Here is an 18272-nt window from a genome sequence, read left to right as displayed (position 1 = left end):
TTACCAAGGCCAAATATCACAAGAGTGTGAAGTCCCTGCATCTACTATAGTTATTGCTGTTTTGCTTGAACTTTACTCTATATTCTGAAGATAAAAGATGAAATTTGGACTCATGTGTTTTCGCTTGCTGGCACATGGTGACTTCACACACCCAATTGATGCCCAGGTTGCTGTTATGTACTCTATTGTCATAAAATTGGTCATCTATCATGAGAAGAAAAGATACATCTTGTTGATTCTGATATTGAAACTCTTGCTTATCTATCGCTATTGAGCAGGGGCGTATATTCAGTGATCAACGTCTCCCTGGAGTGAGTCCAGCAGAGAGAACAGCCCTCTATGTGGCAGCTGTGGAGGTGTTGGCCAAGCTACACTCACTGGACCTGGCATCACTGAGCCTTGAAGGGTATGGAAAAGGATCAGGCTACTGCAAGAGACAAGTGAGAGACGACATTGTATAGTACTCAATAAATAACTTTATACATATTCTCTGGAAAAAGGAGTTACAGTTGTGACATTTCCATCTCTAAAGGTTTCCACCTGGACGAAGCAGTACAACGCAGCAGCCCACAGAGACATTCCAGCCATGAATGAACTGTCTGATTGGTTGATGAAGAATTTGCCAGCCAGTGATAACGAGGTCACACTTGTCCACGGAGATTTCCGATTTGACAACTTGATATTCCATCCAACAGAGGTACAACCCCTCAAACAAGTATTTTTACCTCATCTGCTTCATTTGGCCGTCATTCTTTACGAAGCGTGTCTTATGCCAACAGGCACGTGTAATAGCAGTGTTGGACTGGGAGCTGTCTACCACTGGGCAGCCCTTGGCAGACTTGGCCTACTTCCTCATGCACCACTTCTGGCCTACGACCTTTAACGTCATCAGCACGATAGGCAGCTTGAAAGGAACAGAAGGTAATGATAAAGAGCAAAAAAAAAAACCAACCCAGAACAGTGGGTATATAAAATGGCTCAAATAGATGGACATTCTGCGTTCTAACATCTTTTTGTATCTGTTCCATTAATTTTTACTTATTGTAACTTTTCTGTTCTCCTTGTCTCTCCAACCAATGAGGTATCCCAACTGTGGCTGACCTGATCTCCATTTATTGCCAGTGCCGGGGGATCCCATCTGCTTTGCCATCATTGAATTTCTATCTGGCCCTGTCTATCTTTAAAATGGCAGGAATTGCCCAGGTCGGTAACTAAGTTCTGCTTAAATTTTATCCCTATTTGCCTTTTTTAGATATATACACATCACAGTTTAAAAAATATAGAGCTGTTATAGCTGTAATATAATTTTGAAATTCTAACTGTGGTATTACATTGTTGAGATACTTACAATGCCTAGAAATGAATTGGTGTAGTCTTCTTTACTACAAATGGACCCAGACAGACCTGGGTAGATTTTAATTTAATATTAATCACTCTTGCTCATTCCCCATTTTTGTGTGTCAGGGGATCTATGCACGCCACCTACTGGGTAATGCCAGTGCTCCCAATGCAGCCGAGTTCAGCCAGTGTGTGGAGCCATTGGCTAAGCTTGCCTTGGAGCTTGCACAGAGGTTGGTTGCAGTTATGGCTACTAGAGATACATAAGAAAATCTGTGGATGTTTTTACATGGGGTTGTTGATCAATACAGTGACACAACAAATGCTTTGAAAAGATGCTGGATGCTGTAAATAGCTACCTGACTCATACCTACTCTGCTGGTGTCATTTTAAGCATAAGTTGTCACAGACAACCATTGAGTTTAATAAACGTTGATGAAGTATATCATAGACTCAGTGTTTCCTCTGTGTTGATTTTGGAGTGGCGGCCCGCCGCTGTTAAATTTCTGCCGCCACGGTATCAGAAATGGGGCAGAAGCACAATGTAGTCCCGGTTGCCTTTTAAATGATCCTGCCGACATAATGCACCCCCGTTGGCTACCGCTCACATTGCAATTTAACAACAAGTAGAACTATTCAGAGGTTATTGGGGCTGTCCAGTTTAACTCCACATACTGTTGTTTTGATGTAGCTTATTGTTAAAACTTTCGCTTTCTTCCAAGTCGACTATTAAACTAACAGCTCCACCAAAAACGTCACTGCGGTGGGTCCGTTTTAATTGGACAACGTTCAACTTGTCAGTTCTCAGCTCAACGTCCTGATATCAAACATCTGGAAACATTAAAACGGTAAATATATTTGTTTGTGTTGCAGCGAAGTGTCACTTCTGTTTCATACGTGAAACGTTTGCATGACGGGACGGGGGCGGGGGGGTTCGGACGGGCCTGCCCCCACTGCTAAAAAAAATCCTAGAGGAAACACTGTAGACTGTTTATTAAGTATTTATTTTAGTACTACTCATTAATAGAAGTTGATATAATCAGCATTGGACAGTCCAATTTACCAGTAGAATATTGTCTAAATTCAGTTTTATTGTTGTATAACAGATTGATTCCACCTGCTGACTAAACTTAAGCCAGCAGCTGCTTCCGTTATTCCTTGTGTGCTTTCTAACGTGTGACGTTTTTCTGGCCAGGTCTGACACAGGCCCTACAGAAGGTAATCTGTTCCTCCAGACAGCTAAAGGTCAGGCTGTTCGCCAGCAGGTCAAAGACTTCATGAAACAATATGTGTTTCCTGCTGAGGAGGTCAGTTCCAAGAGCTGCCAAGAACAGAAGCGAGATTTGTTTTCCCAGATGGACTTTTAACTTGCATATGAAAGGACCTGACAGAGCACACCAGTTCATTCATGCAAACAGGACTAATTCATTAGTGCGGGAAAACAAGGAGTCTATTGATTACACAAATTATGTTGCACGCAGAACCATCACCATTGGCTGCGCATCATAGCAGTCTTAATACAGTGCAGCAGTGTGATGGGAAGAGATGGCATTGCAAATCTTGTTAAAACAACAGAGCCACAGATTTAACAGCACATTTATTTCTCCTTTAGAAATACCTGCAGACATAACAAACATTAACACACGGTTAAGTAGAGGAAATATTTCTACATTTCTTTATTTATGATGTTAAAGAGAGTGTTGAGGTGAAAATTGATTAATATTGACAATACTGTGTAAATACTGTTTCTCTCCAGGAAGTTGCAGAGTACTACTCCAAACACGCTCAGTCTCCACAGAGGTGGCATACGCCCCAAATAATAGAAGATCTAAAGGTATGTTGTTGTTTGTTTAACCATTGGTCACATTTCTTCTTTAACAGAGTCCTGTCCAAGTTAGTCTAGCCAAGATAGGATCTTGGAAACTGTTACTGATTTTAAGAGGGGAAAATTCCACTGCTGGCTGATATAGTGAATTTTTGAGAATAGAGCTTTTCTATGTGGATAGTGCAGCAATTATGCATTGACTATTCAAAGGTACTCAGAAGGCTGCTTTCTTAAACCAATAATATTTAGATTAAATACTATTTAACATGTTAAGTAATTTAACATGCATTTATTGTCAACCAATTATATATGACGTTTCTGAGAGCTGATTCTTCTCTCTTACTGCACTGTGTCTGTGCTGCTTGCCACAGTATTGATATTCATATTATTCCATATATATTCATATCGGCAAATATCAGGTAACATATATACCAGTGCAGATACAATACCAATATGTCTGCAATCGGCCAATATCTGCTGGTAAAATCGTCTCTACTATGGATACGACACAAACAATGCAATCAAACAATATATAACAGTGCAGAAAATTAAAACACAATGACTTAGAGATCAAAAGAAAAATCATAATGACACTGCCAAAAGGTGTTGCTGCAATCCAGCAGGTTCAAGGGCCAAGTTTCTTTAAATCTTGTTTAAATAGTGCACAACCCTTCTGAGTCAGCCACATACTGCAATCCATCATTAAGACTTTAAATTCAACACAAAATACTGTTCTTTGTGTCTGTGCCGATCTGCTCCAACTTTCTTGAGCTCTGCTTGTCATCACTAGCATTTGCTTTGAAATAACCATTCAGTTTGCACACACACGTACAGTCACTGTATAATATCATGCTCTCTGTGTGTCCAGGTGAAAGCCAGAGAGGCAGGACTGTGGAACTTGTTCCTGCCTGCAGTCAGTGGTCTCAGTCAGTTGGACTATGCTTACATTGCAGAGGAAACTGGACACTGCCTCTTTGCCCCTGAGGTCTTCAACTGCCAGGCTCCTGGTAAAACATCCTATATGGTGTCACATTTTGACATAATTTAGATTTTCACTATACTTAAAAAATGACCTTGCACTTTTTATATACAACATGGATTAGATTTGTTCCCCCATAGTCAGGTAAAATCCTCTCCAAATGTCAAATTTTCAGCCTTGCGTTTATCATTAAAACTTTGTATTTTGGGGGGTTTAAATTCCCCAGATTGGCCTTTTTAATGTATTCTTTGTCAAGCTAAAACAATATAATATTTCTAAATTTAGCTCATGATATCCAAGAAGAGATCCAGTGTGTGGTGTGATGTTTCTTCGCAGACACAGGAAATATGGAGGTGCTCCACATGTTTGGCAGTGAGGAGCAGAAGAGGAAATGGCTTGAGCCGCTGCTCAGAGGAGAGATCCGTTCCTGTTTCTGTATGACAGGTATTTATTTCCATGACCATGTCCTCCTGCATTACTTAAAACATTTCAAATGTTTGCTTCATGTCAGGGGTCAGCGCTTTACATACTTTTAGAGTCAGTAGAGATGTCTAACGATGTATGAGGGCCACTGTAAGTTTAAAAAAATATATATATATGCTTACAAAAGTATGGTGAAACAATGTGGTTCCATGGCATGTGGGTTTTTTTTTTTTGGTAAATGTACGGAAGCGTATTGCGTTCCATGGAAAAAAAAAAACTCTGGTTTTTCTGAGTAATTTATTTTTTGGTTTGTTTTTTTGAATAATCTTTTCTGTTTTTCTGACAAATTCTTTTCCTGTTTTACGGAGCAATTCTTTTGTCTTTTTCTGAGTAATTTTTTTTGTTTTTCGTGGTAATTTTCCCCCCCTTTTTTTGGAGTAATTTTTTTTCTGAATTATCGAGATACTTCGAACTCCCGCGAGAACCTCCTACCTGCAAGTGACTCCCATGGACCTATGGTGATTCCTGCCCGCACATACATGCCCTATCTTCAACTATCTACCGTACCGGGTCAATTTTGCTATGTATATATTGCTATGTCTAGCACATCTGAATGGGCTTTCTTTCTTAACAACCACAAAGTCCTCAGGTGCCTGCGTAGAGTCGACAAACTAATGATAATACCATTTATAAGGACTATCTCCCAGTGTCTTAAACCCAGATCAAAGTAAAACTTGATTGAACTAAACAAGCCGGTTATGTTTGTTTCCGTTAAATCGAGCTCTCAATAAAGGAATTAATGCGTCTATTGTTTCAAAAGCTCTCTAAACTCAGAAAAGTTATTATTTATTAATTAATTATTCAGAAAATCAGAAAGAAATTACTCTGAAAAACCAACCATAAAAAAAAATTACTCAGAAAAACAAACCAAAAAAAAAAGTTTCAAGTGAATGCAATACGCTTCCGTATAAATGTACCACTTTAATCTCGGTAATTGTTCTTCAGAATATTACCCCCCTTCCCCAGCTCCAAAATGTGTTTATTTGTACCTACAGTGGCTCTAATATGCTGTTGTAGATGTGAGTGATGAAAGTGTAAGGGACATAATTTAATAAGTTAAAGAATTTACTATGTGTAGACTTGACAGAGCATCTTGGAACTTTGGCTGTGAGTACCTTTCAGAACAAACAATCTGCCCCCTTAACAAGGTGCTGCTAAAGTTCATTCCTCAAAATATTTGTTGTGGTTTCCTGCCAGATGTCCCAGTAATGCCTGTGGTTTTAAATGAGCCAGGTTACACATGGCACGGCTGCTACCAATTCAGTAAACGGCTTGTTTGGAAATTCAGCATGCCAACAGCAAACACTAGTTCACTATGAGTAATTTCTCCCTGTTTTCTCCCCTTTGCTTTCCACATTGCCTGGAAACTGCGACATACTGTTGCCAGAGGTGATTATAGTGGGTGTGAGCCTCCCCATGGGTTTTTTTTAAACACAGATGAGGATTATTAGTTAGGTGTTTTGGGATGTTTTTTTGTCACCAGTTCGGCTGATTTATTACACTGGATGATGAAGAACAGGAATCTCCATCTTGTGCTAATAAACATTTCCTACTCTTGACTTTTCTAAGAGTCGTCTTTTGTATAGTTTAAGTATGAAAATGGTGTGACTGCACTCTATTTATTTTAACCACTCTGCCTGTGGTTTGGAATTTTGGAAAAGATACAACATAAAGTAAAGGCAGGGCACTGGCAATGTGAAACTAAAGTTTAAATCTCATTGCCTATTATCTTTTAGTTGGCGTAAAATTCATATGCTGCGAGTTATAAGCTGACTTGTGTTCCCTTTCCTAGAGCCTGACGTGGCCTCGAGCGATGCTACCAACATCGAGTGTACACTTCACAGGGATGGAGACAACTACATCATAAATGGCAAGAAATGGTGGAGCAGTGGTATGTCCATTTTTATTTCTATTACTTATATAAGGAAAAAAAAGTGTATTATCGCATCAAGAACACTGAATACTTTTATGCTCCATTTAGGACACGAAAGAGAGATTAAGACTCAATAAACAAGTTGTTTTATGTATGCGTAGTTCAGCTTTAAATCGTTGTATGAGGCAAGTCTCCTCACCAAAGAATGTTTGTAAAAGAGTAAACTTGCAAATGTTATTGTCCATTATGTACTCAAGAGCTTTTCTCAGAAAGAGATGACTATATGTAATCAAGATGTCGCTGTAACAAACTGAAACGGCTAACATATGGAAAACAGTGCAGATGACTCATACTAAAAGCATTAGATAACATAAACAGCTTTTTGATTAGCTTAAAAGACTTTAAAAGACCTTAAAACCTTTGGTTTTCCGGCAGGTTGGACCAATAAAAAGTCACAGATTGAAACACTTTGTCAGTGTGTGTTCATGATATGACATTTTATCCCTAATTGTCATTGTAAGTGATTTAAGGCTTTGTAAATTAGTTTGGTTATCTTGTTACAATTACTAAACTACATAATTTGACACATAATCATAAAATTAAGCGTTTATTATTTAGGATTTAATCGATGGTTATCACATAAATATCCAAAAGTCATATTTGTGTTTATCGTGCACCTTCTAAATCACCATGAGCTCAAAGATATTCCAGATGTTTCCTCTGACACAAATGTGGTCGGGAGGCTTTGACTTCCAGATTGAAGGAAAACAGTGGCCTGTTGTTTTTATACTTTTGGGGATGTATTTTTATTTTTTTTTTTCAAATCTCCAGAGAATCCTTCTTGTTCTTGTAAAGCAAAAAACGAATTTACAAGAAATGAGGGTTAGGGTTATTTGCACTTTCAATGATTGTTTTTATGAAGTGCACGGTCCGTATCTGGTGGAGTGAAATTTCCATCAGCAGAAAAAATCTTGTATGGTTGTGAGAATGTCCTCTTCCAGCATGAATATCTCTCTCTGTTAGGAAAGAATGCTGACATGCTAATGGCCATGTCCACACTTACTGTGACCTTTGCCGGCTTACGTATCAAACCATATTATTCACAAGCGGAAATTGGATGGTTTTGTGCCTCTGCAGTGAGTCATAATCTCCAGACACTGTCAGTCTGATTTAATTTTAAGGAAAAAGGGGAAGTAAAAGTAGATGATGTCGTGTTAATTGAAATACGGAGATTTTTTGCTTTCGTATATATATATCATTTTTTGCAAGTATCAAATGCCAAATATTACTGCCAGCTGTGGCAGTTATGTAACTGACATTACGGGTGTTTCCCAATACACTTTAAAAGGCCCTTCTAGGAGGAGGATCTGTGCATTTGTTCATACTCATACAGCGGCCTTTCCCATAGAAGACACAAAGTAAAGACCTCTCATTTGTGGTTTGTATGCTGTATGTCATTATGATAATAGCACAGCAGTTCCCACAGTATGTTTGAATGACCACTACTTGTCATGGAATAACCCACCGTAAGTTAAACTTACTGAAAATATGGGCCTGTCCAGTTGGATGAAATATGTTGCCAGTAATCCCAAAGTTGAGTTGCTAGATGAGAGGGTCTATAGATGTTGTCAGAGCAGCTCTGCAGTGTGGGGGCTATACTAGACTGTCCCATGGGCATGCTCATTCTTTCCAAGTAAAATTATTCCCAGACCTGCAATCTTTTCTATATCTGCATGCACATTCAGCCAAGCAGAGACAATGTACACATGTTTAGCATTATTGGTAGTTCTTAGTGGAATGGAATCGTCATACAAGTCATTATAATTTTGATTCCCCTCAGGCGATTTAAGATTAAGTGAAATAGTCATATGATTTGGTGTTAGGGTTCATAATGTTGAGACATGTAATGCCTACTAATAATTACTTGATCATTTACTGTTTAAGAAAAGCCTTACATCTGGCTCAGACTGAAATGAAATACAGATTGTAAAGGCAGAGGTTAAGAATGCTTTATTGATACATAACTAAGAATGTTTTTGAAAAATAATCATTATTATTTATTTTCTATTTAACCTTGTGACAAGAAATTCAATACTTGTATTTCCTTGGGACCCAGTCATTCCTCTGCTTGGAGACCGTTGAAACTGTAGCCTAAATGTTTGTCCCTTTTGTTAGACACACCTAGTTTGTGTTTGAGTCCAGCTCCCACTCATCAAACCTGTAGGCCATTTCAGTGGAAAGAGGATGACTAACAGGTACTGAAGATAGAAAGCAATGATAAACAATGATGTGTTTTAAGATCTTTTATGAGCTATCTCTGGTGGACCTTGTCAGGAGGTTTTTCCAGATTAAGCTTATCCCCGCTCTATCATAGCTGCAGTAGTGTAAACTGGTTTGAATAAACTCTTGGACTGGGGCCATCCACTGCTCTGATCCTAGATTTGATATGTGGTAAATTAGCTCGAGCATATTGTATTATGGTGGCGTTGAGTAAAGGGGAGAAAGCCAATTTTTAGCCACCTGGATGAAGAATTTATATACTACTAAAATGTGAAGTTACATATAACTATGGATTGCACTCCACTGCAAACCATTAGCGCTTTCAAGCTCATTATAGAAATAAAAAAAGATGAGTGAATAAAAACACCAGTCACGCTTAAAGTTTCTCCAAGGAACACGCTGCTCTGCTGTTTCCCAGTTTGACATCATGGAGGGGGTCCTTCCTGCTGTTTGCTGTTCTGTCTTAATCTGCCAAATGTTTTCATACACATTGGTTCACCCACTGTGCACACAAGCCGCCCGTCTTCCCAACCCAAAGCCACGGGATGTAATGAAATGAGATGCAGATGATCTCATGGAAGGCAATGCATACTGTAAGGTGAATTGTATTTGTAGTGAGGAAACAGAGAAACATTCAGAGCGTCTTGAGTTCCAGCTGCATTTAATTGCAACAGATGTTGGTAGATGCGAGTCACTGAAGATCTTTGTTCTTTTATTTAACAAAATACATAATTTGTACAAAATACTTTGCTTAGTTAGTGCATATAAACTCACTGTACATATATATATATATACTTCATTAAACTAAAAATGAATATTTATTGTTATTGGTTATCGTGTATGATAGATATTATATATCTTGTATGATGATGAAAATAATATACATAGAAATACAGTTTTGTCTGGGTGCTTACAGGAAAATAGATAGATGTTTTGAGTCTTAAATTGTAAAAGTACTGGTGTCTTGGTCTTCCGAACCAGACTGGGATTGCATTTGAGTGTGCGTGTTGAGTGCAATCTCCACTGCCGGCTCCTCGTTGACGTGTCTTGGGTGTCTCCCAAATCGCTGGCCAAGGTGTTTCGCAGCCTTGAGGACGTGTCCCCTGAAGGAAGATCCGATGAATGCATAGAGGAGAGGGTTAATGCAGGCGTGGCTCAGCGCCAAGCTCTCTGTCACTTGGAGAGCACGATCCAGGCCCTTGCTGACTTCACAGTCAGTCACGAGGATGTAGATGATGTCCAACGCTCGGCAAAGCTTGACCACGTTGTAGGGCAGCTGGGTGAGCAGGAATACAGCCACCACAGCCAGCAAGACCCGTAGGGCACGCCACTTCCGGTCTCTCTGCACCCCAGCTGCCTGGCTCAGCGCCCGTCCTATGCAGCTGTAGCACACCACCATGACCAAGAAGGGTAGCACGAATCTAAGGGTCACCTCCAGCAGCTCCAGGGCCGCCTTTGCAGGTCGAGCCATGCTGGGCGGGTAGATGGCTGTACAGGCCATCCTGTGATGGGAGTGCTTCACTGTGGAGAAGACGAGTTCCGGAAGGCCAAGAAAGCTGGCAACAGCCCATAAGACCACACACACCAGGAGCCACTGTCTTCTTACCCGGGGACCTGTACCAGTCCTGCCTGTAGGATTTTGGGCCACAGCACGGTAGCGATCCACGCTGATACACGCCAGCAGCAGCATGCCACAGCTGAAGTTGGTACTGTAGAGGAAGGAGGTGATCTTGCAGGCTGCCGAACCCAACTTCCAGCCATGGACAGCATCAGCCGCCCAGAAAGGCAGGGTGAAGAGAAGTAACAGGTCCGAAATGGCGAGGTTAAGGATGCACACATCTGTAAGGGTTCGTAGTCGCACCTTTGATGTGTAGACCACCACTACGAGGGCATTCCCAGCCAGGCCCACCACCAAAGCCAAGGCATAGATGACTGGGAGGAAGACACTGGCAAAGGAGCGCACTGTCTCCTTGTCACAAATAGTGTGTTCGTAATTGTAATCGTAACTGTCATTAAAGGTGTCATCGTCATAGAAATCTTCCATTTTGCTGTAGTGAGAAAGAAACAGAGTACAATTTAGGAAAGTGTTTTTTCTAGTTTTAAATGGGGAATACATTTCACTTTGCCCTTTTTAATTGCACATGCTATGATCTATGGGCTATATAATCAGTCATGGCATAGAGTGTAATTTGTTTGTTATTTCACAGAACAAGAGGAGGAAAACAGGAAAAAGGAGTTCTTTTAGTATTTGGCATCAAAGGAATCTCTCCTGCATGGTTTCCCTAATGGCTTAAGCCCTGTCTGTCTGAACTGTGTTTGAGCTTGAATAGCTCCCATGAATACACACAAAAATAACAGACACGACTTGCAAAGGAACAAATTCCCTTTTGAATTCACGTAGTTTGTATTCTGTAGGATAAGTAAGTGATCTGCAGACTTTAGACTTGCAACAGTCTGAAGTTCTCCTTCAGTCATAATCTATGATTATTAATCAACAGTAAGTAAGCTGCACTGCAAACTGATAACCTCTACTGTGCATTATGTAGGACAGTGTACATGTTGTAAATGTTAGCTGATCCGGTAACGCATTCATCCACATATTACACTTCCAATGTCTTTGCTTTCTTTTATTGATTAATGATACTTTGTCTGTTGGAGACATCCAAAGTCCTTGAATGACAGGAAATATGTGGAGGGAGGATGAGGATGACACAAAAGTGCAACCAAGGTCTCCTGCCAGATTCAAATCCAGGATGTTGATTTTACTATGTATGGTCTGCTGGTTCAACAGAACAAGCCCACTGAGGGAGACTTTCATCTATTGTGTTGTTAACGTCCCCTCCCCAGTTGTTAGCTCCAGATGGAGATGTCGTGTCTACTGAGGACCAGTAAATACAGTACTGTGTGTACGTGGGTGTACATAGTGACTGACTGGCTCTGATCAAACAAACAAACTTGCTTGGAAAATTGTTATTAATTTATTTATTTTCTATTTAACCTTGTGACCATAAATTCAATATTTATATTTCCTTGGGACCCAGTCATTCCTCTGCTAGGAGACCGTTACTAACCGTAAACTGTAGCCTAAATGTTTGTCCCTTTTGTTAGACACACCTAGTTTGTGTTTGAGTCCAGCTCCCACCCATCAAAGCTGTAAGCCATTTCAGTGGAAAAAGCTCTAAAAATCTCTTGAACATTATGATCAAACTGAGGTGAAAGTTAGAGTTGGAAGTTCACATAGCACATATTTTGTATTTTCTCCAAATATCTAACAACTAATCCACTAAACTGTAAAATCCAACAGCAAAACACATTACGTCACTGATGAAATAATTCCTGGCTGAGGATGAGAATATTTAATTCAAATGTAATGATGACAACAGTAATTTTATTGAAAGTGTCCAGGTTTGTTATAAAATGAGTCATTATCTCCCTGTATGGGAGTAGCAGCAGTTACTGAAACAGATGTTCAGTGGAACATTCCAAAATATGTCAACTATTCCAGAGCTGTCAACGGCTGTGCTTCATATGTAAGGGTAGCTTAATGGGCGAATACGAGTGTTTATGTGGACGTTCAGGTTATTTGGTCTTCACAAGATCAATAAATAAAGAAAAATCTAGTCAAAGTCAAAGTCTAGTCAAATTTGGATGTATAATTTAAACAAAATTAAAAGTGATAATTCTGTTTGCAACTGATCCTAACTCGACAAACATTATTGATGTAAGCAAACTTTAATAATACTAATAGCAGTGATAATACTAATAATTTTTCTATTTTGCTATTTGCTGGTGTTCTGTATTTTGAAAAAACAAGCCATGACCTTTTTGTTTACATTTGGATCTCGGATGCAGTTGTTAAAACATATAAAACATAAAAAGATTAAAGCAAAATCACTCAGACAGAAGTCCTTCATCCTGCCAACTGTTTTATAAACTACACTTACAGTTATGACCCTGAAAATGTTCACAAAGAGCAAAAGGTAACACAGAGAAGACCAACAGAACACAACAGGCTAAGTTTAGCTTGTTATCATGTCCTCACTATGGTAATAATAATGTCATAAAAATCCTGAGCAGGACTTTGACTCTTAGTTTAAAACTAAAATGATCCTTTGACTATTGGAAAAACAAGACACAATATTTTTCAATATATAACATAAGTAAATGTAACAAGTAATAATAAATTAACATAAGGTCCAAACAGTACTCTTTATACATTACTGTGTGTCAACAATATGGTTCGGAATATAAGAAAAACATTCCAAGATTCTTTACATTCTTGTGATGGTTTGAATTGCTTCATACTTGATGGAAAAGTATAAAATATTGAGTAAAGTTGTAGTAAAAGTTGAAAAGATTTTCTTACCTTTTGTCTTTCCTTTTGTGGCTTCAGTAAAGTTAATGAAATGAATCCTTTTCCAATCACACAAAGACAGTTGGTATGTATCCTGAGAAGGAACGCTGTATGCACCACAGGGCTGAAGAGACTGATCTCTTTGCCTCAGCCAGCTCCACTCCCTTCACTGCTGACTCTGTAGAAGCACCTCTCTCTACTACGTAGCTCTCCACGCACGTGCGGGTGTGTGCGTGTCTTTAAGAGTGTGTTATGTTGCAGGATAAACGTATCAAAATTCCTTGAGTCCTTTATTGTCTTTGAGCAATTCTTTGCGCAGTACAGTATACAAAGAGAATCTGTTTTTCAATCTCGGATTAACCGTGAATTTAATCTCTTGCTCCGGCTGTCACGCAGGGACTGCCTTGGTGGCTGCCCTTTTGTTTGTGTTTGAACAAGAAACTGGACTTGAAACTATAGAAGGAGGATATAAAATAACATCCCATATGGACTAACTTTGTCCCAAGGCTTGTTGTTTTTGTGGTTTTCTGGAATGCTGCCATTATTGGTTTGTTTGTTATGCACATCATTCACCAACCTCACTCACATTGGCAAAAATTCGGTGGACTAAACTATTCTATTTTAGATACTTTTAAGTTGAAATTTATGAATGTCACTTTGGTTTCCTGTGGGTTTTTTTTCTTAGTAACAGTGTTTCCTTGTTTCAGCTTCCTCAGAAACGGTTCACTTTATTTTTAATCCCTCTCTGTCTTTCATTCTTTCTCTCTCTCCCTCTTTAATCCGACTGTTGAAAAATAAATTCAGTATAATTCAACAAATTTGGGAACAAAAAATAAATAAAAGCATGCCCCCTTAAATTTCTGTCATATTTCCCAAAGAAAATGGCATTTGTTTTTGAAGTGTACATTCTTACATCAAAGTTATTTTGTTCTTTTTTTACATCATCATCAAAACAAATGTGATTGTCACATTCTCAGGAAGACACGTTAGTTTATTTTCATTCCAGTGGTAATAAGACATGTATGGGCATGACTGTCACATAACAGCAGGGCTCACCTTGTTTCATGGACCATGAGACTTACATAAGAGTTCACAGAAAAACTCAACCTGCCCCCGAGCCAAACGGGCTCTTCTTAGATGTGATGTTTGGGTGGAGTCGGTTGTCACTGTTTTATACTTTGTAACAGTGCAAACATAATGAGTTATTGTTTGTTTAAATTTTGGCTATCCAAGAAAGAGCTTAAACGCTAAATATCTGTCAGATTTAATTTGAGTGTTGACATGCACTCATGCTGTGATTCTCAAACTGTGAGTTTTCAAAGACTATTAATGGCCTGTGTCTGTTGCTGTCTGGTGTCCATGTGTCTTGTCCTTAGGGGACAGTTTTGCCACTTGGACAGGAATATAAACAGGAAGGCAGACCGTTGGTCACTTTGTTTGTGCCTTGAGGATCCAGTGCCACATGAGAGAGGGAATGTGGACTCCCAACCAGGGAAATTCCAAAGTATTCTGCATTTGGCCATTATCGCTCTGTGCACATTTTAACATCATCACTTCATTTCCACTGTATCTATTTTGTGTGACAGTTTGCAACAATGTATATCTATAGGATGTTGCCCTCTAGTGGATGTTTTGTGTGTGTGTATTTATGTTTTGGCAGCCATAAAAGAAGCATTTTATCCAGCAAAAGCTCAAGTAAATCTTCAGTTTCTCCCCAACAGTCAAGATCTGCTTCGTGGCAAACTAAATGTTACTCAATGTGAAAGAATCCAACTGAGGAAGCGTAAATCAACCTGTGGCTGTCTCAGCTGGCCGTTCTCATGCCATCAATCTGTCACTAGCTCCATCCGCGCTCGGCCCTTTCCCAATCTGCAACACACATAGTTTCCAACAAGATTTGGGTCATGAAATGGTTAAGGATGGGGTCGGACTGTGACAAGTTGCTTGTCCTATTGTTTGTCATCCCACCTGACAGCAACAAAGCGTACATTACAAATAAACCACAGCCTTTCTGACTCCCGCAGGTGCTGGCAATCCCAAATGCAAAGTGTCCATTGTGATGTGCAGGAGCAGTTCTCAGGATGTTAGCAGCAGGTCAGTAGTGTGTTAACACTTATGTGGTGCAGGATATTGGCATGTTTGTTTCCTCTTCTGGTGAGTGGGTGAGTGGAATATAAAAGAAATACTTTCTGCATTTGCGCAAGAATTTAGTCTTGTGATGTCATCTTAACCACAGGTTTTATTGTTCCAGGATTTTTGTTTACAGTATTCCTCTTCTCCCAGTGAAATTACTCCTCTGGTTTTATAATTTAATGATTTTGTGCTTGTCAGTCTACCTTTGCACTTTACTTCAGATGCTATTTTTCCTATTAACCTTCTTCTGTGGCACAATTGTAATTGAAATGGACTTTGGTTAGAGAACAGGGTGTGCTTCCCAGGATGCAAGTGCATTTTAACACCCCTGCCTAGCCTTTGTGCTGAGGGGTTTGAATCGCATGGCACAAAAATATATCAGTTTAATCCTGTCGACACTTGTAAATTAAATCTTGTGGCTGACATGTTATTGGCACTAACTTTCTAATCTAATCCAATGCTCATCAGTTACAGTAATTTAAAATGTAAAAGAAACAAACTAGAAACAACCACACCCATGATATGTAATACACTTTATCCTTGGTTTGTCAACAGTGTTAAAAAGCACACACCCAACCTTATTGCTAAGAGACCAGTAATGTGAATTTAGGGCAGCATTAAAAAAAACCTAGTCAAAATGTTTATTTTGTAAAATGTATCATTCCTTTTTAAAGCTTTGGTTCTAAACTTCTTTATTAGGCATGGCCAACACAGCATGGTCCTTGTCCCTATGGACACACCTGGTGTAAAGCTTGTCAGACCTCTCACCGTGTTTGGACAGGATGGTAGGATTATGTCTGTCATTACAGCTTCAAGTGCTATTTATATTTTCCTGTTTTTCCACAATATTGATTTCCTTTTTGCATGCAAACGTGACAAATGAGCTTTCCTGTGTTTAGATGCCATCCATGGTGGCCACTTTGAAGTGCACTTTGAAAACGTGTGTGTCCCTGTTGCCAACATTATTCTGGGTAAGACTCTATATTTCTGTGTGTTTCTGTATTATTCTGTTATTTACTCACATAAGGTCTTCTTAAGAAGCATGCTACACCTATAAAGCCATAGAAATATATTGTTTTTTATTGTCCTTTTTTATTGTGTTTGGACAATAAAGTTATACTGGTTTGACTATTTGTATGAGGTCACTAGGCCAGAGATATATTTTCCCTCCTGTGAGAATTCATGGCATCGCTTTCTGTTATGTCTCTGGGCTCTGTCCCACGGCGTATTTGTTTGCAGGCGAGGGGCAGGGATTTGAGATTGCCCAGGGTCGTCTGGGGCCAGGCAGGCTACATCACTGTATGAGGGCCGTCGGTCTAGCAGAGTTGGCACTGGAGTTGCTCTGCCAGCGGGCTGCCTCGAGGCGCACATTTGGAAAGAAACTGTACCAACATGTAAGTGAACATTGACCCACGAGATTCCTTCAACTTTTACTTCAGGGCTGTGGAACTGAGCTCTTTCCTGCTGTTGACACCTAGTGGACAGATTTTTAGATGCAGCTGTGTAAATATTCTGTCCCTCCTGTGTTTTCTATATGTGTATAGGAAGTCGTTGCTCACTGCATAGCAGAGTGTCGTCTCATGATAGAACAGACCCGCCTGCTGACTCTACATGCTGCTCGTGCCCTGGATACACTGGGTAGCCGAGCTGCTCGCAAAGAGGTAAAACTGTCTGTTTCGGACATACAGATAAAAAGATTTAAAGAAAAAACCAACACAAACCTCGTAGTCTCTGGAACCCTCTCAGTTCTCCCATAGGTGTTCAGTTGATTCACATAATTTTCATTCTCATCAAACCATTTCATATAGGACCCCTCATGTCCTGTATGAAATGGTTTAAATTAAGATTGTTGATTAACACAGTAAAAAAAAAAATATGTTAAAGCTAAGAAAAAATTAAGAATCAATGACGCCCAGCTTTCTATAAAAGTCTGTGGTATTAGTTGGCAAAATCTTTTATTAAAGGACCAGTGTGTAGGTTTAGTGGCATCTACTGGTTAGATTGGAACCAGCTGAAACTCCTTGCCTCAACCAAGCATGTAGTAGAAAGTGAGGTGGCTGACAAACTCAAAAAAAAATCAGCCAGTGTTTGGTTTATCCATTTTGGGTAAATACATGGTGGCTCAATTTTACAGATTCTGTAGCAGAATCTGCTCGCTTTTGTAGATTAAAAACACAATTCTTATATTATTTTATATAATAAAAACATGGATATGAATATTATAGATTCTCATAAATATTACACACTAAACCTTTTTAAATCACAAATATGTCAACTTGTTTCAACTCAGGGTTCAGGCATCAAATACCCTGATTAAGGTGTCTGTTTATTCATGATTTAATAAAGGATTTTCATAATTGCTATTCCCACTGCATTGTGGGAGAATAGTGTATGTAAACAGTGCACTCAAAGCAAGGTTGTTTTATTTAGTATGTTTACTGAGCATTTACTTCATTAAGTCACTTTTCCAGTATGTTCACTTACTGTTAATGGTGTGTCCTAGATTGCTATGATCAAGGTGGCAGCAGCCAGGATGGCCTGTTATGTGGTGGACTGTGCTATACAGGTACATGGAGGCGGGGGTGTGTCTGGGGACTTTCCACTAGCACAGATGTAAGTGTCCTTCCCCGTCCTCCCACAAATGAGCTTTAAATCAATCTGCTCCCTGATGCAATATCACCACATTCTTCCTCAGGTATTCATATGCGCGGACTCTTCGCATTGCTGATGGGCCAGATGAGGTACACCTCTCTTCCATTGCTCGTCTAGAACTAAGAGATCAACTAAAGAAGGCACAGGCCAAGTTGTAAAATAACTGACATCACATGGCCAGAACAGCTTCCCTAATTTTAAATTTTCCTTAAAAGCACTGATTTTTCAGCTTTTGTAAAATTGTTTTTGCTGCCAAAACACACTAAATGTAAATAAATGACATTATAATTTGTATATATTCTACTACAACTCCCTTTCATTCAAATCATTCCATTAAAATTTTCTGAATGTCCAC

The 18272-nt window shown here is 39.3% G+C and overlaps 2 protein-coding genes across 3 annotated transcripts in view; one reads left to right on the top strand and one right to left on the bottom strand.

Moving 5' to 3' along the window:
• nphp3 (nephronophthisis 3) overlaps window positions 1-18269 on the top strand; it is a 34431-nt gene extending 16162 nt beyond the window's left edge. For both annotated transcript variants that reach the window (XM_051411373.1, XM_051411371.1), the window contains 17 exons: window positions 279-440; window positions 533-697; window positions 780-921; window positions 1082-1203; window positions 1465-1571; window positions 2534-2645; window positions 3095-3172; window positions 4032-4170; window positions 4479-4586; window positions 6418-6516; window positions 15157-15226; window positions 15965-16050; window positions 16165-16236; window positions 16505-16659; window positions 16810-16926; window positions 17769-17878; window positions 17961-18269. In XM_051411373.1, the coding sequence (XP_051267333.1) occupies window positions 279-440; window positions 533-697; window positions 780-921; window positions 1082-1203; window positions 1465-1571; window positions 2534-2645; window positions 3095-3172; window positions 4032-4170; window positions 4479-4586; window positions 6418-6516; window positions 15157-15226; window positions 15965-16050; window positions 16165-16236; window positions 16505-16659; window positions 16810-16926; window positions 17769-17878; window positions 17961-18075 (1959 nt within the window). In that variant the 3' untranslated portion in view covers window positions 18076-18269. The remainder of the gene's footprint in view (window positions 1-278; window positions 441-532; window positions 698-779; window positions 922-1081; window positions 1204-1464; window positions 1572-2533; window positions 2646-3094; window positions 3173-4031; window positions 4171-4478; window positions 4587-6417; window positions 6517-15156; window positions 15227-15964; window positions 16051-16164; window positions 16237-16504; window positions 16660-16809; window positions 16927-17768; window positions 17879-17960) is intronic.
• Window positions 9423-13551, bottom strand: ackr4b (atypical chemokine receptor 4b). Its single transcript, XM_051411384.1, has 2 exons — window positions 13145-13551; window positions 9423-10826 (listed from the first exon to the last, which is right to left on the bottom strand). The coding sequence occupies exon 2, from the start codon at window positions 10820-10822 to the stop codon at window positions 9719-9721; it is 1104 nt and encodes a 367-aa protein (XP_051267344.1). The 5' UTR covers window positions 10823-10826; window positions 13145-13551; the 3' UTR covers window positions 9423-9718.
• Window positions 18270-18272: the final 3 nt, after the last annotated feature.

Source organism: Dicentrarchus labrax, unplaced genomic scaffold (assembly GCF_905237075.1).
Source record: "Dicentrarchus labrax unplaced genomic scaffold, dlabrax2021, whole genome shotgun sequence".
Lineage (NCBI taxonomy): Eukaryota > Metazoa > Chordata > Actinopteri > Moronidae > Dicentrarchus > Dicentrarchus labrax.
The sequence above is the reverse complement of the archived record's forward strand: the minus strand, read 5'-3'. Positions and strand labels throughout refer to the sequence as shown.